Below are 22,190 nucleotides of genomic sequence, written 5' to 3'. Positions count from 1 at the left end.
ATGTCCAAGATCAAGCACATGATGTTGAGCACTCTCAAGAAATTGTAGTTGCTCAAGTTGAAGGTCAAGACGGGGACCCAAAAGATCAAGTTGATCAAGTGATACCTCCAAGGCCAAGAAGAACCAAGGAGGATATCGAGGCCCGTCGTCTAGCAAGAAGAGAAAGGAACCTTGAGCTTCGTGGTCACACTCATGATAAGGTTCTTGGTGATATAAGGGCAAAGGTTTCCACAAGAAGGCAATTGGCTAATTTTAGCAACCATCATGCTTATATCTCCTTAGTGGAACCCAAGAAAGTATTTGAAGCCCTTGAAGATTCGGATTGGTTGGAAGCTATGCACGAAGAACTCAACAACTTCAAGCGCAACAAAGTGTGGACCTTAGTAGAGAAGCCAAAGGAGTGCCGCAATGTTATTGGCACTAAATGGATATTCAAGAACAAGCAAGATGAGTTTGGAAATGTTGTGAGGAACAAGGCAAGATTGGTGGCTCAAGGGTTCTCTCAAGTTGAAGGAATTGACTTTGGAGAAACCAATGCTCCCGTGGCTCGCCTTGAGTCCATCCGTATCCTTCTTGCTTATGCATCGCATCATAACTTTAAGTTACAACAAATGGATGTGAAAAGTGCATTTCTTAATGGTCCTTTGCATGAAGAGGTTTATGTTAAGCAACCCCCGGGGTTCGAGGATCTCAACTTCCCTAACCATGTCTACAAGCTCGATAAAGCTCTTTATGGTCTCAAACAAGCTCCTAGAGCTTGGTATGAGCACCTTAAGGAATTATTGGTAGACCGTGGGTTTGATGTTGGGCTAATCTATCCCACTCTTTTTACTAAGAGGGTCAATGGGGAGCTTTTCGTTTGCCAATTATATGTTGATGATATTATCTTTGGCTCTACTAACAAAGCTTTCAATGATGAATTCTCAAAGCTTATGACCGATAGGTTTGAGATGTCTATGATGGGAGAGATGAAGTTCTTCCTTGGTTTTGAGATCAAGCAATTGAGAGGAGGAACCTTCATCAACCAAGCAAAATATCTCCAAGACATGCTCAAGAGGTTCAAGATGACCGAGATGAAAGGTGTTGCCACTCCTATGGTTACCAAATGTCATCTTGCACTTGATCCCAATGGTAAAGAGGTGGATCAAAAGGTATATCGCTCCATGATTGGATCCTTGCTTTACCTTTGTGCATCTAGACCGGACATAGTGTTGAGTGTTGGTGTGTGTGCAAGGTATCAAGCTTCTCCTAAGGAGAGCCACATGATAGCTCTCAAGAGAATCTTTCGATATTTGGTTGATACCCCAAGATATGGTATTTGGTACCCCAAAGGCTCAAGTTTTATTCTCAATGGGTACACCGATGCGGATTGGGAGGGAGACAAGGATGATAGGAAATCAACCTCCGGGGCTTGCCAATTTCTTGGTAGGTCCTTGGTGTGTTGGTCATCTAAGAAGCAAAATTGTATATCTCTCTCCACCGCCGAAGCCGAATATGTTGCCGCCGCAAGTGGATGCACTCAATTGTTATGGATGAGGCAAACTTTAAAGGAATACGGTGTCATTTGTGACAAAGTGCCTCTTTTATGTGACAATGAAAGTGCTATCAAGATTGCCTATAATCCGGTACAACATTCAAGAACGAAGCATATTGAGATCCGGAATCATTTCATTAGGGATCATGTTGCCCGGGGTGATATTGAGCTTATCTATGTTCCTACCAAAGATCAACTTGCCGATATATTCACGAAGCCTCTTGATGAAGCAAGGTTCACTTATTTGAGGAATGAGCTAAATATCATTGATTCAAGGAGTATAGCTTGACCATCTTGCAAACACACCTTCGTCTCAAAACTTTATTTGGTTTAGATGTGGGCATGGAGATAGGGTGAGTGCGGTTTAAATTATTGAGCTATCCCTCCCCCCATAATGCCAACATTAAAGATTTCATTCTCATTATATCATATGTTGATATGTGAGCTTAAATGATGAGTATTGGTTTGGACCCAAGATATATCTTCGCGGTGCCATATCATAACACTCATATATGGTGGCCTAGGCCACCGCACTCTTCTTCGTGAAGAGTTGGAGTTGTTTGGATCTTCATTGGGTTTTATTGACATCTCCTTGTTATGGGAAATCACTCATTTTTGGCCTTCATTTGCATTATTTGCAAAAATGAGTGATCATGTACCATCTCACAGTTTGGCATATCTGTCCTAAGCCTATCTCATCTAAGACATATCCTTCACCTTCTCCGTGTGCACCTTTGTCCCTGTCAAAATCCTGATCTTGGCACAGTTTCTTGTTCCACCGGAAGTTCCGGTCGTTTCGACCGGTACTTCCGGCTGGTATCTTTTCCGCCAGTTCAGCCACTGTTCCAGTCCAGGCTGTGTAGTTTCTGCGAGACCGGAAGTTCCGGCTCCAACGAGCGGAACTTCCGGCCTTAAGTGACCACTATATAACTGGGCCGAACAGGGGTGCAGTTCCATCCTCCCCACTTTTCCCCTTTTTCCAAGATCTAATTGGTGGTGCTCCTCCCCTGTGACGGCTGCTGCTCCTCCGGCCGGATCTCCCTCCTCCGGCGTTCCCCGCCGGATCGTCTCCGTGGATCGGCATCCTCTCCCTCTTCTCCTCCATGGCTCCCCCCGGTTTGTGCCCTCTCCCTCTCTATGTGTGGGTAGACCTCACTAGATGAACTATAGGGCATACTCTAGGCAAAGCTTTGGTAGAAATCCTCTAGATGCATTTCCTCTACTAGATCGTGCTTAGGATGTCGTGGTAATGCGGTTCACTTAGCCATTGCCTCAGATCTGGTGAGAAACTGCCGCTGTTTTCGAACAGCCGGAAGTTCCGGCCCTTCACGCCGGAACTTCCGCCCCGGGGCGGAACTTCCGCCGGTTCTCACCGGAACTTCCGGCCTGGCGATTTTTTCTGCTGTTACCCAATATCTTGTGCATGCTCTGGTTTTTGGCCTCCTTGCTTATGTGCACTCATTCATCATTCCTATCATATTGATTCCTTTACCAGGTGGTTCCAAGAAGAGAGGCAAGGATCATGTGGATGAGGTTGAGGAAGAACTTGAGCAAACCCGACCATCCAAGCTCACCGCTCGTCAGCAAGCTGCAGCTGCTCAGAGGCTCAAGTCACCCGCTGTTCGTGGGAAGAACATCCATGTATCCGTGAAGGGCATGCAATATCTTGAGTATAAGGAGCTCCGTGACATGAACCCTTACCTCACCCCTCGGAACAATAGGGTTGGGGATAAGCTTCCACAACAAGACCCAAGAGGAGATATTCTATGAGATCTATATACCATTCAAGAAGGGGGTAGCCCCTCAACATGCCATTGACACCGGGAAGATGGCCGCTACTAAGTACTTTGAAGAAGCCTATGCTATGTGTGGAGAGTTTGGGCTCTATCCCATTATGGAGCTCAACAAGGACTATGATGTTGGGTTGATTCAACAATTCTATGCCACCGTCCACTTTGAGCAAGATGAAGCAAGAACATTTCGGTGGATGACTCATGAGAGGCTCATTGAGTCTAACTTGGCAAAGTTTGGAGCCGCCCTTGGATACCCTCGCTATCCGGGTGTTGATGCAAATGGTTGGAGGTGCCATGATAGTTCATGGGCTCAAACAAGGGAAGTCTTGGAGAACCTCTACATCCCCGGTTGGGGTGTACCGGGCAAGAGTGTGGATCTTCTCCGTACTTGGGATATTATGCATAGAGTCTACCGGGAAACCATTGGACCAAAGGGTGGCAACCTTGATGAGCTACATCTTTATGAAGTGGATCTAATGGCAAACTCTTTTGGTAAGAAGGGCACCGGTGAGAAGCTTGATGTGATGGACTACATCTATCATGAGATGTGGTCATGTGTGATGGAGAAGAAGCTTCCCGTCTATGCTCCGTACATTATGAAGCTCATTGAGGACACTTGGGCGGATACTTGTCAGTCTAGACTCGTTCAATCCATTCCACTCACTCTCACATCCCATGAAGTGAAGTCATTGAGGACCAAGCGCCACAACTCTCCTCTTGAAGATGCTACCCCCATGGATGAGAAGCCACCTAGTTGGGCTTGCAAGCTTGCACGCCGCATGAGACAGATCTTTTGCCTCACCTCTGCAGTCAACCTCCGTCAGTATCAACAGCATGTCGAAGCCAAGAAGTCAAGGGTTCGTCAGAAGAGCATCATGAGGGCACTTGAGGTGAAAGTGTCTCCCCCCGGATCCGAGGAGAATATCACTCCGGAAGCTGAGTGGGTCTCTCGTTATGGTGTCCCTCTTCCTCCGGATGGCCTTGAGATCGAGTCTCCTCCTCACACTCCTCCCTACCCCGGCGCTTCATCGAACCTCCCTCCCGGCTGGGCTAACGCCAACCCTTGGGGCGTGTAGTTTCTCCTTTTCCTTTTTGGTGCTTTGGTGCCAAAGGGGGAGAGTGAGACCATATTAGGTTGCTCTCCGTTGGGTATTTGCATGGGGGAGTCACAAGCTCGTGTTGGCTTTGGTTTTTATTGCTTGTGATTCTATTTATCTTTATGGTGTCGAACTATGTTCTTAGCTATTTGGTTTGTAAACTCTATCTATGTGCTTGGAACCTTATATTTGTGTATGGTAAACTCCGTATGTGAGTCTTCCTTGGTTATCTATGTGTGCATGATCTTATTATCCATATGCTTATCACTATGTTGTATTGCTAACCCTTGGAAGACGGATGCAAGATATAGGGGGAGTTTCTTATGTACCATTGCTCATATCTAGGGGGAGCTCCTCTATATCTCTCACATTGTCGTTTACATTATCCATTACTTGCAAATACTTGTGTTGTCATCAAACACCAAAAAGGGGGAGATTGAAAGAACATTTCCCGCCCTTTTGGGTTTTGTGTGTTTGATGTCAACACTATGTATATTTTTATGTGTGTTGATGTAGACAGGTACAAGCCATCAAAAAATATGTTGGATCGGTGAATTGGTATAGCTGTTCTGAATTTCTGCAGGTTTTCTGTGACTGGCGGAAGTTCCGGCCCCAGCAGGCGGAAGTTCCGCCCTGGCTTGTTCAGCAGAAGCTCCTCAGCGCAGTTTGGGCTCAGCTCTTTTCTTCTTGACCGGAAGTTCCGCCCAGCGGAACTTCCGCCCAACTTCCGGACAAGTTCTGGAATTCCGAGTTTGTGGCTCAGTATAGTCCAGTAAGGTTTTCGCAAGTTTCCGGAACTTGGAGTTCCGCCCCATCTTTTGTTTTGCAGGGTTTCTATCGAAGGCGGAAGTTCCGGCCCGAATGGCCGGTACTTCCTGTGTAAGTGAAATTCGTCCCCAACGGTCAGATCTGAAAGCTCCACCCATATAAATAGCTTTCTTCTCCAAAGGGACATGTTGCTCAATCATTGCAAGAAAAATCTGCCAAGCTTCACCACCATTAGAGCCACCTCAAGAACACAAGATTTGCAAGATCTCCTTCCTCCCCCAACCAAAGCTCTTGATCTTTGGAGATTCGAAGGAGAAGACACCGATCTACATCCTCACCGAAGCGTTCTTCATTTCCCCCTCTCTTGTTTGAGGGATCTCATGCTAGTGTTCCTATTTGGTTCCCTAGTTGATTTGTGTTGATGTATTGTTGTTGATTGTTGTGTTGTAACAGATTTGGGAGCCTCCAATTCGGTTGTGGATGTGTGCCCCAAGAACCTTGTAAAGGCCCGGTTTCCGCCTCGAGGAAATCCCTTAGTGGAAGTGGGCTAGGCCTTCGTGGCGTTGCTCACCGGAGATTTGAGTGAAGCCTTCGTGGCTGTTGGTTTGGCTTTCGTAGCAACCACACTCCTCCAAACGTAGACGTACCTTCTTGCAAAGGAAGGGAACTACGGGAATCATCTCCGTGTCATCGCGTGCTCCACTCTCGGTTACCTCTATCCTATTCTATCTCTTATATTGCCTAGCTATATCTTGCTTAGTTGTTAGCCTTGTCATATAGGTAAATTCACTTAGTTGCATATCTAGAGAATTTACCTTCTGTGTCAAGCCTAAATTGAAAAAGAACTAAAAATTGGTTAGCACATATTCAACCCCCCCCCCCCCCCCTAGGTGCGGCTGTTGTCGTCAGAAACCCACCGGCGGGCAGCGACGGGCAACACCGTAGAGCCGGGAACAACCTAGAGCTGCGGCTGGCTGAGGTCCCTCCGAGCGACGGCCCGCAAAGCCTTCTGGTCACACGTCCGATGCTGATGCAAGGGCGTGCCACCTGACCTATACCTGGTGAGGAAGGTGATGGAGATGCCTCGCTTAGTTTCCTGCATGGCATACACGTAAACATTAAATACGAGCCTCGATCGGCTCTCAGGTTATCCTGTGAATCGGCTCAAGGAGCCGATCCACCCATGATTCGTACAGGGTGCACGAATATATGGTGGTCCTGCTTGATCAAGATAAAGCTAATTAGATCTACGACGATTTAGGGTTTTCACCGCATAATCGGATCATCCTACTCCAGGTTGGGCCTCGCGGCCACGCACGGTGATCGTAAGCCGATCCTAAACAAGGCCTAAAAACCAACACGAAGTTGATCCCCGGAACATCCTGTTTAGGACTAGCGAACGACACCCTACGTGCCGCTGGATCCTCCCCCCCTTTGTAAGGCCTAACTATTGCAGATATTAAACTAATCCTTGTAGAACAAGGAGCAATCGTAACGGATCAGATCTACTAAATAATGATCAAGCGGGGTGCCGCCCCCACACCTAAGATAGGTGTGAGGGCGGCTAGACATGCAAGGGTTGCACTACGATAGCATATTACGCGAAGAACTATGCTAACCCTAACACATTTATGATAACTATGTTGCTCGCCATCAACAAGGCTTCAGTACGAGCAACGCATGAACAACGTGGAGCTTGTGCTGCCTAGATCGCAAGATGCGATCTAGGCAGCATGTCGCTTACCGGTAGAAACCCTCGAGACGAAGGAGTTGGCGATGCGCCAAGATTGATTTGTTTGGTTGAACGTTGGTTGTTGTTTATTCCATAAACCCTAGATACATATTTATAGTCCAGCGGACTTTCTAATTTAGGCGTGCACCTAACCGTGCACGGGTAAAACTCTATCTAAGATACGATCTATTATATTACAGTTATATGGGCAATCTAGCCCAACTTTGCATATAAGGCCGATCTACGTATTTTCTTCGTATATAATCTTCACGCCCATCTTGATCGTGGCCCACCTCTGACTTGGTCAAATTCTGGTGATAACACATGCCCCCCTGGTTTTGGAATTATCAATTCCAAAATCACTCCGTTTTTTTTCTTCGTCGGGTCATGTCATGGCAGAACCGTTGCAGTATGATGTCTTGTCTCCTCAACTTCTTGCAAAACTTGATAACTTTAGCCCTCTTTCCCTGTAGCAATGTCTTCTTCCCTCTCCGTCTCCTCCGACCTTTCTTTCCAATCTTCTTCCCCAAACGAGCCAATGTCGGAGCTCGAGTGGGACTTCAATCTCATGTCAGACGGCGACACGCCCCTGACCGATGAGGAGGGCGACCTCCACCTCCTCGTTGAAGGGGAACTGAAGAGCGAAAATGAGGATGACCTCTCCTCCTGGAGGAATCCCACTTCCTATGATAAGGAAGAGGAAGACGAGGATGCGGAGGCAGAAGAGGAGGAAAATGACTCCCCCTCCTCCACTGGATACTCGCCGGCGAAGCGCCTCCGTGTTTGGGCAGATAGTGAAGATGACGATGACGACGCAGAGGAAGAAGCTCCGGTCGAGGGCTGGAGCAGCAGTGACGAGGAGTTCTCCGGAAGCAGCGCCGGTGACAGCTATGATGCCGACGACGAGGGCAGCGAGGAGTAGTGACATAACATCAGTAGTATGCGAGCAATCGGCTCTTCTTTTGTTCCTCTTTGAGCAATCGGCTCTTCATTGTAAAAAACCCTCCTTTGTTAATGAAGAAGCATTTCCAGTCAATTGTTTTGCCGATAGTCAAAGTCACACAATCTCCCAAAGAGCCGATGGCATCGCATCGGCCTCTATCATAAAAACACGAGTAACGTCGACCTAGCCGCCCTTCCAAACGGTAACCTGCGACCTCCATCTGAAAAGGCAAACTCAGATCCCCAAATCGCCGCCTGAGCAGTTCCAACCCACAACCACCTACACAGATCTCGACCGCGCCGCCCCGAGCTCCTTCAACGCATCCCATGGCGGAATCATCCAATACCGATACCACGTCTTCCGGACTGAAGGTAATCCTCAACCCCCTCTCGCCATTCGACTTGACATGGGATTAATGGCAAACACCTGAATTAATGTCTCGCTCCGCTACTAATTTAGGTTTCAGACATTCTTCTGCCACATCCTTCTCTCGCAAATTCGATGTGCCTCGGTCCTCGTTCTTCTGAGAGTCCTGCCCTGTTAATTTCGTGCGAAGCTAACAGAATCCCCTTTGTGAGCCAGAACCTAGATCTGACTTCCTGGGCCGACTGCCTGCGAGCCTGGCCTAATCCTCCTGAGGGTTGGGTGGCATGGTACAATAGAGTATCAAAAACCCACTATGCCACTTGGGAAACCATAGGGATAGCCGATGCCCTGTCATTATCATTATCTCCTCTTGAGAAGAATGAAAACATCCTGAAAACCATCGGCTACTTCTAGTCTGATGCACTGAACTGCTTCATGTTTGGTCATGGACCTATGACACCGACCCTGTTGGATGTGGCCATGATCACAGGGCTAGACATTGCATCCCCCAGCCCTTCTGCATTCAAACTGCCAAAAGTCCCTTTCACTCTCTCCTCTAAAAAAGAGTGTACCAGCTGGGGCGCCTATCTCAATCGTTATATGAAAACCAAAGGCCCCGTGACAGAGAGGGAGCACACAGCCTTCCTGAATTTCTGGCTGGAGCACTTCATATTCTGCGGCCCATCACTTGCTCCCACCAAGAATTACCTCTCTCTGGCCTATGAGCTTGCTAAAGGCACCCAACTCGGCCTAGGCAAACTATTTCTTGGAGAGATTTATCGATCCCTTCAACTGATGTCTGTCAAACTGTTCTCTCGCAAGTCAGTTAAAACAGGTGGCCCCTGGTGGTTCATTCAGTTGTGGGCCCAACTATACTTCCAAAACCAAATCCCAGACTTCCCATCACTGACCACCTGCACCTTTCTGGATGTAAATGGAAAGGAAATTCGATGCACCAGCTACAGCCAAGCCCTGTATGGTCTCCCGGGCAGCAGGCTGATCCCCAAGGAAGCAGCAGGGTGGTTTAAGATTTTCTTCCAAGGTTTGGACAACCCCCTGTTCCACCCTTATACTGAATCGGCAAATTTTGAAAACCCAGTCTCTTTCCGATTGGATGACTTTGCCGATGACGCCAGCACACAGCATTTGTACTCCCTCATGATTCGCCCTTGCTTCCTCCCTGTTGGCATGAGTACCTCGAACCGGATCATCAAGCCCGGTTATGAGTGTTATCAACCAGTGGTAGCAGCCCGACAGCTTGGTCTCGGACAGGTGCCTCCACACTTCTTCTTACACCACCTGACAGCAAGTAGAGCTGAACTGCCTGACATCCTTACTGCCCAAAGGTGTTATACCTTCTTTGACGCTCTGGCCATCCCAATTCCCCACAACCTCCGTTTCTCCTTCACTACCGATGGTTTTGAAACTTGGTGGTCTATGTGGAAGACCCACGTCTTCAGGAGGGCTCTAGGACCGCTGCTGAGAGAGCTTGACGCCGAATATGACATCCCTGCAGACCAGGTACCATCACTTAAGCATTTCTTGTAACCGCACCATGGTGATCGTCTGTGACCTGACTCTTTCTCCTGGTAGCAACAAGATGGTCCGGCTCCCACACAAGCCGACGGTTCCCCTTTCGTATTCCTTCCTCCGGCACCAGTGGTTCTCTTCTGCCAGAGTTCGCCGCCCCTGAAGAAAGTCATAATGCAGAGCCAGCCGATTTCACCGAAATCGGCTCCCAAGAGTAAAGCATCTTCGGGGCCAGTTGCCCCCAGAGCCTCGATTCAGGCGAGGACGGCAGTGAGGAAGGTGGCTGCCAGGAAAACCCTGAAGCGTAAGGCTCCTGCCCAAGAAAGCCCACGTGTAAGTTGGCTTAGACCCCGTCCATATTTATCTGCCTTCAAGAACTTTTTACAATGCGCTCGTATCCCTTTTCTACAGACTTCCACCGAAGAAACCTCCAGCAGGGCCGAAGATTCCAGTCAGGGGGACTCGAGCTCGGGCAATTCTGAGAGGTCCACCACCCAGAGCCAGACGGCTTCACCAGCGCCGGCTTCTAAGAAAAGGTCGATCACTGAACCTCCTGCTCCCCAAGCCCCGACCAGATCGGGGTCACGCACGAAGCGCCGCTGCGTCAAAAGGGCTCGTAAGAACCCACGAGCCTCTCCATCAAGCCAGGAGGTCTCAAACGTAATCATCTCCCCGGTCATACTTCATGCTTTCCCGTCGTCATGTGTGGATCGGCTAATCACTTCCTCTTGCAGGCCGAAGAAACTTCTAGCGGAGACGTTGAGGAGATACCGATGCCGTCCGCCACCCTGGACCTAGCCACCTCAGCGATCGCGGCTGCCCAAGTGGCTGACCCATCTCAGTCCACAGAAAAGCCGATCGTCACGACATCGGCTGTTCCTCCTACAATGGGGGAGGTATGCCCTTCCTCCTTAGCTCCATCAATTTCTTCATTGCATGCTAACTCACTTTGTTTGCCCTATCAGGGTTGTGATCTCTCGAGCTTGCTGACGTTCGATCCAGAATCCATCGAACCCACTTCTTCCAAGGCAAGTGGAGAGCCGAACCCCAGTACGGTCCGTGGTCCACTTCAGCGTCTCAAAGACTTGCTTTCTGCCTCAACTGAGACTCTGATTGAAAATTCCGAGGAAGCCAAAGGCATCCTCGAGGATATCCAGCCTCATCTCCCTATGACCCTGCAAGTGAAGCTCTGGCCCGCTGTTACCCTGTCGGTCTTTAAGTCAAGGGTGCAATTGGCTCGCCAAAGGATTGCTCTTCGCCACTCCCAACTTCCGCTGAGAGCCGATATTGCCGAAAGGTGTCGATGGCTCAATGAGAAGAAGGCTGCTTTGGACGCCAAGACGGACACTTCCGCCACTCGCGCCGAACTCGAGACCCTGCGCAAGGAGCTGGAGAATCTTGAAGAGAGGGTAAGGGTGACCAAACAGCTCATCCAAGACAAGGAAGCCCTTGTTGCCCGTTCTCAAGACGAAGCAAAAGGCCTCACAGCCGATCTGAAGACCGATCTGGCTGAAATCCGTACCCTGAGCAATCAGCTGGTGACGGGTAAGGACGAGGATGACAAGGCTGAGATCGCTGAGGCGGATCGCATCCGTGTTGATGCCGTTTTCGCCCTCGGCGTGTTTCTTCAGTAGGGCCTTCAGAGACAGATGATGTTTCGCTGGACTGGATCTTTCTGTACTTGCTACATTTGTACTTGCTAATAAATTTTTTTTTTTACTGCCCGATCTTCCATCGGCTCCTGACATTTTCTTACCCATGCGTCTGTCTGCTGATCATATGCCTCCCCCGAGCCGAATCTGTCAGGTGACTGCAGATATCGGCTCTGTATTATGCCAAGGCACTGTACTCGTACGTCGGCTCCGTTGGGATTCGTGTAGCCGACGTGGCCGCTGTTCGTTAGATCACCATTGAACCCAAGCAGACCGTGTGGTGAGAATAATCTTGGCCGATTCGCTGGATCGAAGCGCTCCATGAAGGTTTTGTAATATCCCTACATAGATCTTCGGGGGTCGACCCCAATGTTATTACGACCCGGCCTTCGTCACGTCGATGCGTTTGTCGCCGTTCAAATTGGGTACCTTGTGTAATCCTGGAGCACTAGGCTCCGTCGGGAGGACGAGCATCGTGTTCGTACCAGCCGATGTCTCGTCATCGGCTTTCCTTTGCTCGGTGTCCCACCGGGCGTGCCAGAATGTGTTGTCGTCAGAAACCCACCGGCGGGCAGCGACGGGCAACACCGTAGAGCCGGGAACAACCTAGAGCTGCGGCTGGCTGAGGTCCCTCCGAGCGACGGCCCGCAAAGCCTTCTGGTCACACGTCCGATGCTGATGCAAGGGCGTGCCACCTGACCTATACCTGGTGAGGAAGGTGATGGAGATGCCTCGCTTAGTTTCCTGCATGGCATACACGTAAACATTAAATACGAGCCTCGATCGGCTCTCAGGTTATCCTGTGAATCGGCTCAAGGAGCCGATCCACCCATGATTCGTACAGGGTGCACGAATATATGGTGGTCCTGCTTGATCAAGATAAAGCTAATTAGATCTACGACGATTTAGGGTTTTCACCGCATAATCGGATCATCCTACTCCAGGTTGGGCCTCGCGGCCACGCACGGTGATCGTAAGCCGATCCTAAACAAGGCCTAAAAACCAACACGAAGTTGATCCCCGGAACATCCTGTTTAGGACTAGCGAACGACACCCTACGTGCCGCTGGATCCTCCCCCCCTTTGTAAGGCCTAACTATTGCAGATATTAAACTAATCCTTGTAGAACAAGGAGCAATCGTAACGGATCAGATCTACTAAATAATGATCAAGCGGGGTGCCGCCCCCACACCTAAGATAGGTGTGAGGGCGGCTAGACATGCAAGGGTTGCACTACGATAGCATATTACGCGAAGAACTATGCTAACCCTAACACATCTATGATAACTACGTTGCTCGCCATCAACAAGGCTTCAGTACGAGCAACGCATGAACAACGTGGAGCTTGTGCTGCCTAGATCGCATCTTGTGCTGCCTAGATCGCAAGATGCGATCTAGGCAGCATGTCGCTTACCGGTAGAAACCCTCGAGACGAAGGAGTTGGCGATGCGCCGAGATTGATTTGTTTGGTTGAACGTTGGTTGTTGTTTATTCCATAAACCCTAGATACATATTTATAGTCCAGCGGACTTTCTAATTTAGGCGTGCACCTAACCGTGCACGGGTAAAACTCTATCTAAGATACGATCTATTATATTACAGTTATATGGGCAATCTAGCCCAACTTTGCATATAAGGCCGATCTACGTATTTTCTTCGTATATAATCTTCACGCCCATCTTGATCGTGGCCCACCTCTGACTTGGTCAAATTCTGGTGATAACAGCGGCATACGATCCTTTCAAAAGTGAATGTACAAACCAAACAAGCTGACAAGTAGTATCTAACTTTTTTAAAAAATAGCAGTGTCTAACTGAGTGCCACATCAGTAAATGTGGAGTTCTACGGGCTCTGTTGACCTATGATGGAACACTGGGCCTATTAAGTAACCGTAATTTGCGTATTCGCAAGTACAGAGTGACAAGTACGGAGCGACGGTAATCCGTAGCGAGTTACCGAAAGTTAAGTGACTGTTGATATATTTTACACCTTAATGTATTTAATGAATAGTATTTAGCGAATACTATATTTTACTCCTTAATGTATTTTAGATAAATCCATGACATCCTCTTGGGAATTGCGTGAGTACCACCATCCCACCTTCAAAAATCGTTAATGCGTAAGAAACTTCATTTGAATATTGCGTAATCGCTCATCGGTTTGATCACATCTGTTACATACCCCGACAAGCCAATAATATGTGTGCGCAAGCGCAACAGCAACGGTGCGTGCAGTGCCTACTTGTCCAATTACAAACCACCCTGCAAAACAAAATACATGCCCGTCCAAAGGATCCGACCTGCATTATTGGTCCGGTACGCGCTGATGGGATCCATACAAAGCCGAGCGGGACCTGCGCAACGAGAGCGCATGCACCAGGTGAGATGTAACGACGATGCTACCGGACCACCCATCCTCTTCCCCGCGACGTGGCCGGGTGCTTGGACTTGGAGCGCATGCACGGTGCCACGTACTAGTAGAAATGCAGCGTACGTAGCCAACTCATGCCGCATACAGATGCACGATCGACACTATTTGTGTCGAGTAATAATTTTCCTGATCAATCATTCCTTCATTCACCTCCACGATACAGTGCGACGCTGGCCCGGACCAACAGCGATTTGGCCCTTGGATCTGGTTGCACTAGCTGGCGGACCAAGTTGAAACAGTGATTTTGTCGCTGTGCGTGTCCAACTAGTATCAAATGTCATCGGCACATGTTTTTCATTCTCCCGAACCTGAATGTTCTCCACACCCACAACCTGGAACAAGTACTGCAAATACTATGTCATACACACCGTCAGGCTCACAGCTACTGAGTATATGTACCCTTACGTCTTGTGACCCAACTAGAGACACGTCGTTCCTCGGCTGCTGTGGGTCGTCGGCTAGCGTTACTGTACTACTACACACTACGTGGCGGCCCAGATTAAAGAAACGTAGGCCATCTATGTTTGTGGGTACGCTGGTATCCATTTGGATGCATCTGGGTAACAAGGAACTTTTATTTGCTTCAACTATAATATTTCAGCTATGTCGGTTACCAGACATACACACACCATCCGAGTCAATCTGGGAAGTAACATAGAGTAGTAACATGTGCCTTGGATGCATCTGGGTAACAAGGAACTTTTATTTGCTTCAACTATAATATTTCAGCTATGTCGGTTACCAGACATACACACACCATCCGAGTCAATCTGGGAAGTAACATAGAGTAGTAACATGCACATGTTACTACTCTACGTTACTACATTCATAGTGGTTAGTAACATCAAAGTAGTATCATATATATCTTCATTAATTAGCTTATAGACTCATTGTATCTTGAGAAGTGTGATGTCACAGTAACTAGCTATGTTACTTCATCCTTCTCTCTCCTCATTAACTCACTGCAACATAAGCAAATTTGCTGAGTTGGACACTTAGTTACTAGTGAAGTTACTCCCACTATGAGTAGTCTTATATATGCGCCTATGTTTTCTTATAGTACTAGTATAAGATTTCAATTACTTATGCGGAAAGTGGTTTTGTCTCTTGAGTTCCCAGTGCTCTAATTATTTTTTAAAAATTATAAGGTATTTTTACAAATTATTAAAAAAATTGAAAATAATTCTGAAAATTGTGAGTGAGACATCTCACAATCATGCAAAATCTTAACCTTGCATTATTTTTATTTTAGGCTAGAAAAAATAACAAAATCTAATATGCTTCGAAGGTTTGAAAATGTACTAGTCAGATCTAAACTTTGGTCATTTGTGTAGCTCAGAATATAAAGTATTTAAAATTGAATTTTTACACGTTTGTGGGATATATTATTAACAATAAACGGATCTTTTTCTTCCAGAATTTTAAAACTCAAAAATATAATTTATTTATTTTTAAAAAACGAGACCATTGATGCCCGTGTGCACCAAATCTCCATTCTTACTTATGACACTATATTGTTTCCGTGCTTCTATCTCCATTCATTATCTATAACATGCTTTAGGCTTTTTTTTCTTTAGAAAATGCATACACGTCCAAACACCTAGTTTTAACTTTAGTGTTACATTTACTCCTCTTGTCCCAATTTAGTCCACATTATTAGAGTATTTAAAGATAAGAGAGATGATGGGTGGTACATTTTATGGTGCAATTTCTACTCTACTCCATAAACCTTTTAAAATCCTTATACGTCGACTTATTTTGGACGGACAGACAATGGAGTATCTTGTAATAGTGAATGAAAGGATTATTTTTTGTCTGAGTTAGTACAAATCCTTTAAGAATTTTGTGTACTCCTCTCGTTTGGAAATACAAGAGTACTTTGTTTTTTGAGACAAATTTTAACTAATAACTTAGTCAATTAAATATGAGTTACATGTCATCCTAAAATATATGATTGGATGCACATTTTAAAGAACTTTCGGATGATATACTTTTGAATAACTTACAACTTATATCTGGCTAACAAAATTATCGTTCAAAGTTTGACACAAAAAAGTAGTGGTCTTGTATTCCTGAACGGATGGAGTACCACATACTAAGAAAATATGGTTAGTTTTTTTTTAAAATATAATTACAATGAGATTAAATTGCTTTGCAATAATGTTGGTGAAAATCCATAAAACTCATAGTTTACTCCGAAAATATATAGAAATTTATTTAGATTTGTGTACTGATCTCGTTCCGCTCCAAAAACTTTTGTAGCATTACTTTTAAATTTGGTTATGTCAATTCTAGAAATTGTAAACACACATCTCACTGTCTTGCGCTCTCTGACGACGAGTCTGTACGCACGTATTCACCAGGTAGGCAGGTAGCTGCAGTAAGAGGAATCAAAATACAGAGATGGAAAATGATCCTGTTCCCCGGGGGGGTCTCACGCTCGCGTCCCCCGGCTCCATCATACGCCGCGTGGCCTTGAGGGCCAACCTTATCTCCTCTCCCTCCCATCGTTTTTCTTTCTTCCTCCCCATCCCGCGCGCAGCGACTCCGGCCACCCAAACCCGCAGCCCGCCCCGTCAAACAACATCACCGCCGCCTACTCCCATCCAGGCCTTCTCCCTCACCGATCTCGCCGTCAAGCGCCTCCAATCGAGCCACCGCGTGCGGAAACCCTACCTTCTTGCCGGCCGCCGTCGACAACGAACCAGCGTGGCCTCGAGAGCCTCTCCCTCTCCCAGGCCTCCCTCCTACACCGGTACGGCTGGAGCGCCCCTAGCCGGAGCGGTTCGGCTCCGCGCTCGTGCAGGAGGAGCCTCCAGAAGCTGCTTTATTGCAGTGAGCAGAGGTGCTACCACCGGCGGGCGCCACTGCTGCTTGCGGTGGACGGAGATGTGGCGGGCGCCTTTGCTACCTCCCACCGGCGGTGGAGCAGCACAGGGGACGGGGGAGGAGCAAACCGCAACGGAGCGGAGCTTAGAGGAGATCCCGTCGATGGGCGAGGTACTACCAGTGGTGGGGGCGAGGTGCTACGGTGATGGCGTTACCGTCTTTGTTAGGGGGTTGTTGTATAAAAAACACCGATGCTAAGATTAACAATTTTTTGGCTACAATTGTTCCGCTGTTTTGCTAATTTGGTACTGAAAATTTGCTACGATGTCTCCAGTGAGTTCTCGGCGATGTCTCTGATGAGATCATTTTTGCTATAATATCATATAATTTGTGCAACAAACATTGTGTGATTTTTCTTCAATAGTAAATTATTTTTGCTATGTTATCTCCGGCGATGTCTCCGGTGAGGTCACCTGCAAGTTATCTATCAATGTCTCCAGTTAGGTTGACTTGTAAAAAATGATGTGATGTTTTTTTTTTTGCTATAATTGTTTTGTTGTTTTGCTACTTTAGTATAACAATTTTGCTACGAGGTCTCCGGCGAGGGCCTTTGTCAATATTTCCGATGATATTTGATTTTGCTACATCAGCAATTTTCTGCTACAATAGCATATTTTTTTTGCTACGAGTTCTCTGGCGAGGTCTCCGACGAGCTTAGCCTTTTTATTTGATTTCATGACTGAACCGTTTTTTGCTACAATGTAGCAAAAGCGGGTTAACTTTTTACTGCCGGAAGGTGTTCTTTTGCTACATTCATTAAAAGTAGATCTGGCCATTCAAGATGGCCGATCCGACGGCTAACGACCCCAAGGCAGGGAAATCAGATCCCGGGACTCCCAGCAGTTTCCTACAGAGATAGGGATAGCAGGTACTACAGAGTATAAACAACAAAATATCTCGAGTCCACGCACGCAAGCATTCTGTCCTGGCCCCAGCCAAACGCCAGTCACCCTCCCCGCATCCTCCTGCTATATATAACTGGCTCTCCCTAGCTTTCAACGCCATCGCCATCTCACTCTGTGCTTCTTCCTCCTCCCACCACAGGTTCGGCACACAACAACAACATCACACAATCTCACAACAGAAGAAGCAGGAAGCTAAAATCTGACCCTAGAAAATGGGGCTCTGCATGTCTAGCGGCGCGGCAGCTGTGGCGGCGGTGCAGGCCGACGGGCTGGCCGCGTCGACGGCGATGGTTCTGCTTCCGACGGGAGAACTGCGGGAGTACCCACCCACGGCTACAGCCGCGCGGGTTCTCCAGGACTCCGTCGACGCAGGAGCCGGCTGGTTCCTGTGCGACGCCGACGCGATGGGGTTCGAGGGAGCCGTGTCCGCTGTGGGCGCAGGCGAGGAGCTCCGACCGGGCCAGATCTACTTCGTGCTCCCCGCGGAGGCCCGCCGCAGCGGCCTCCGGCGGGAGGACATCGCCGCGCTCGCCGTCAGGGCGTCCGCCGCGCTCGCCAGGAAATCCAGCGCGTTGCCGCTCGTGTTCGCCCCGCCAGCGGAGAAGGCCTGCCAGGCCGCCGCATACAAGACCGTGCCGGCGCTAGCGGCCAAGAGGCGGCAGGTGGCGCGCGCCAAGAGCGCCGGGAGGATGCAGCCGCGGTTCGCGCCGGATCTGAGCGCCATTCTCGAGTGCGACACGAGTGAGTGATTTTCTGGGATCGAAGCAAGAACAGATATTTGGGGATGATTCCAGTCTATGTCTCGAACATGGAGGACCTCCGACCATTCTGGACAAAGGACGCGGACGGGCGGAATTGATGTCGCCACCCTGGCTTAGGCTGCATCAGCGGCTGACAAAGAGGAGGTCCGTCGGATCTGTATCGGACGGACGTTGCTGGCTTGGATCGGAAGATACCATAGCGTCGGTGCATATGTGGCTGGTGGGGGTGACGTCATGGATTAGCATGTGCATAATTTGTAGGAACAAAATTTTGATCGTGTTGTTTCGCAGAACAAAAAAAAAATTTGATCGTGGTATTACCTGAGTTTTGTTCCCCGAGAACGAAGGATGGACCGTGGAGAGAGATTTTTGTGTCAATGCGAACTATGAATTTTGCCTCAACATGCACTTCACCAGTGTACTGCACTGTTTTCGTCTGTTACTAGTTAGCCTGGATGTTCCACACCAGCAATTTAAAATATGTTAATGCTGCAATTAAATTGCTAATTTCACCCTGCTTTTCAAAAGAAAAGAAAAAGAACAATGTGGGCTCACCGCAACCTCTTGCCTTTTCCACCTGAGGACATCTCCAGCGGCGCGACGCATTTCAGCGTCTGCGTGCGTCCCTTTGCGTCAGACGAAATGGTCGAAATCGATCGTGCGTCCGTTAGCGTCGGGAGTGGCCCCAGCGGCACGACACATTTTTTTGGCCGAATCATTTTTTTATACATGAAACATAAGTTACATAGTTAAAACATGAAAAAAACCCTAACGCCGCCTACTGTTGCTCCTCGTCGCTGTCGATCACGATGAGGTCCGGTATCGCCCACGACCAGTTGCCATCCGAGGGAGCGTACGCCGGGCGCGCCGGCGGTGCTGGAGGTGGAGGCGCCCAGAGCTGCGGTTGTGGCGGCGGTGGAGGCGCCTAGAGCTGCGGCTGTGGCGGTGGTGGAGGCGCCCAGTGATATGGTTGTGGCGGCGGTGGAGGAGGCACCCAGGGCTGCGGTTGTGGCGCCGCCGAGTCTTGTAGTGCCAGTCGAAGGGCTTCATCCTCCGACAGGCCCGGCGGCATGACGCCGGTGGCGTAGCGGGGCAGCGGCGGCTGCACGGGCGCGTCATTCTCGGAGACGAGGACGCGGAGCTTCGCCATCTCATCGTCCGTCATGTTCTCCGGGACTCGAAATTGCGGCCCTCCGCCACGGCCTGCTGCCATTCGTGGAAGACGGCCGCGACGTAGTCGTTGCTGTCGTCCTTCACCTCTTCGTTATGGTACGCGAGCGCCTCGATGTAGTCGTCCTCGTCGTCGTAGGCGGCGTAGGCGTCGTCGTCGTGGTCATCGCGGTCGTCGTCATCGTTGTACTGCGCGCGCGTCGGCGCCTGCTGACGACACCTCGGCGCCTCCTGTCTTCGTGGATGAGTCGGCGGTGCAGCCCCGAACGGAAAATCCATGTCGCCCATGAAGCCCGCCCTTCTTCTCTTATCCGTCTCGGTCGACAGATACGTACGCCAACTGTTGGAGTCGATGGCGTACGCTGGATCGGCGCGGAGGTCCGACGGCAAGTACCGCCTCCTTCGTCGGATCTCCGCGGTCCGGTCAGGCTCGCGGGCAGGGACTGGAGGGATGGGCACCCAGCGGCAGCTAAGCCGCCAGCCGCCAGGCAGTTGCACGCCGGACCAAGCCTCGCACGGCAACCTTTTGTTGTGCATTAGCCTCCCCAGCTTGACAGGGAGCGGCACCCTCTTGTTGCCGCTGCCGGAGGCCTCGAAGTCGTTCTTCTTCCCCATGACACTGCGGCGGTGGTGGTGCGAGTGGAGGTGTGGGGGAAGGAGGAACGCGAACGGTGGTCTTTTAAGAGCGGCCGCGCGCGGGATACTATGCCATTGAAGGCGGCGTAGGCAGAAGCGCTGACCGCCGAAGCGATGCCCTCGATGCAGACTCGCTGCCAGGCGGGCCCGGTGGGGAAGCGAGCGGACACTTTGTGTGTCCGCAGAGACACAAACCTGGCGCATATTTGCGGCAAGTATGCGTCTCCGCGAACGACCCGGTCACTTTGCGTAACGCCGCTGGAGAGGGTGCCAGATGCATTTCCGGTCCACGCGGACACAAACTGGCCGCAGATGCCCTAAACAATGCACGGTTGGACCGGATAAGGACATCACTTCTATAGGTTCACTTTAGCCATAAGCTAGGATCCACATAATTTTCAGAATTAGCTAGTATAATATATAAGATGTTCTTTGCTATAAGATGGGACCTACGTGTCATTGAAATCACAAACTATGCAAGAGTGAGTAGGATAGAGAAATATTTCTTTAATCCTTATGAACAAGCCACAAACACGTGGTAGATCTTAAGCTTAAAATGAATCTTATAGATAGCCACTATGTATAAGGTGAATCTTAAGGGTTGTTCCTTCCAGTGTGCATTTTTACACATAGTGGATGCCCTAATACTACTCCCTCCCGTTTGTCCTATTAAATATGTCCCAACTTTATCTAGATTTAGATGTATTTAAATACTAAATACTGTCTAGGTATAACTAAATTTGAACAGAGTTGACCCACATAAAGATGTTATGTCCGGTTCAAAATGTAGACTGAGCTACATATACTCAATTTTAAGAAAATTCAAAATCGGTAATTGAAAGTTTTCAAACAAAAAATAGAATGAATCTAGATGTAGACAATGTTGTGTTTTCCCACCTTATGCAAAAAGACAAAATCTGACATGCATACTTGTAAACAGTAAAAATCTGAAAAACATAGTAGTAAACACTATATAACTTGTCCAATTTTGATATTTTGTGCTGTCCTGAATATAAGGTCTTTTGAGTTAAAATTTTGCACATAGGTAGATCACATCATTCTCTATATCAAGATTTAATGTCAACTTTTTTGCATTATTAAAATATTGTTTTCGAATTTTACAAAAAAATGTAGGTTGAGCTAAAAAATCCACACTCCATCTAGCCGTGTTAAAAAAAGTCAAATTATTTAGATAGTTAGATCTAAAATTTATGTTTGAGATAATAAAACAAAAACTTTTACGATAACAAAAGTGTCCAAAACTGACACGTATAAGGCAAGTAAGAAAGAAGAGTTTAGCTTGTCGATAGCGGATCGAATATGTTTAGGTGGTTCTAAACTCGGCGGCTACATGGGTATAGTGGGTTTAGACACTTAGAATGGCTCATAATTAATTGATTAGTTAATTAATTATTCGAGAGACTAAACTAAGCTTTAAGGGAGGGGTTGTATTGGAGCAAGCATCATGTCATGATCCTAGACTCCTTTTCTTTGAGGAAGACCTGAACTTTAAAAAGAGAGATTCTAAAAGGTGAGTGCATGTCAGAGCCTAATCCTTAATTGAGAGTTCTACAACTTATGGTGAAGATCATGTCGTCAACATTTATGCTTGTCGGACGGCACAAAGCATTTGAGATGATGTGGTAATCTTTAAAATCTTCTTGTGCGGTTGGCTTCCTAAGAAAAGGGCGGAAGATAAGCTTGAGAAAAGTGTGTTAAAATACACCAAAAGTGTAATTAGGTTAATCCTTCTTTTGCAGTTGCCCGTAGCCAAGCATGTGAAAGATAGTGGCGGTTAATCAACCTATTAGATCTCACCTAGAAACTACTGTGGATTAGCACGATTCTAGAGCCACATGTTCTCTTAAGCCAAACAATCCTTTCCATTCACCACAAAGTACATAAAGCACACATATAATAGATGCTAATCAGATCCGTATCACAAGATTTAAGTATGGTTATCTGATCAATCCTATTCAGGCCAT

General features: G+C 48.0%; 2 protein-coding genes across 2 annotated transcripts in view; both read left to right on the top strand.

Annotated features, from left to right (window-relative positions):
• The window catches only part of LOC127334019 (uncharacterized), a 37,360-nt gene extending 18,553 nt beyond the window's left edge, over positions 1-18,807 (top strand). The window contains exon 2 of the mRNA XM_051360452.2: positions 18,517-18,807. The gene's annotated coding sequence lies outside the window, so the exon portion shown is untranslated. The remainder of the gene's footprint in view (positions 1-18,516) is intronic.
• LOC127334020 (uncharacterized) lies at positions 17,750-18,807 on the top strand. The gene has a single exon (XM_051360453.2). The coding sequence runs from the start codon at positions 17,851-17,853 to the stop codon at positions 18,385-18,387; it is 537 nt and encodes a 178-aa protein (XP_051216413.1). The 5' UTR covers positions 17,750-17,850; the 3' UTR covers positions 18,388-18,807.
• Positions 18,808-22,190: the final 3,383 nt, after the last annotated feature.

Source organism: Lolium perenne, chromosome 2, assembly GCF_019359855.2.
Source record: "Lolium perenne isolate Kyuss_39 chromosome 2, Kyuss_2.0, whole genome shotgun sequence".
Taxonomy (NCBI): domain Eukaryota; kingdom Viridiplantae; phylum Streptophyta; class Magnoliopsida; order Poales; family Poaceae; genus Lolium; species Lolium perenne.
The sequence above is the reverse complement of the archived record's forward strand: the minus strand, read 5'-3'. Positions and strand labels throughout refer to the sequence as shown.

What these genes read in the sequence shown, in the direction of transcription:
- LOC127334020 (XM_051360453.2), top strand. Translation starts at nt 17,851, where the DNA reads ATGGGGCTCTGCATGTCTAGCGGCGCGGCAGCTGTGGCGGCGGTGCAG.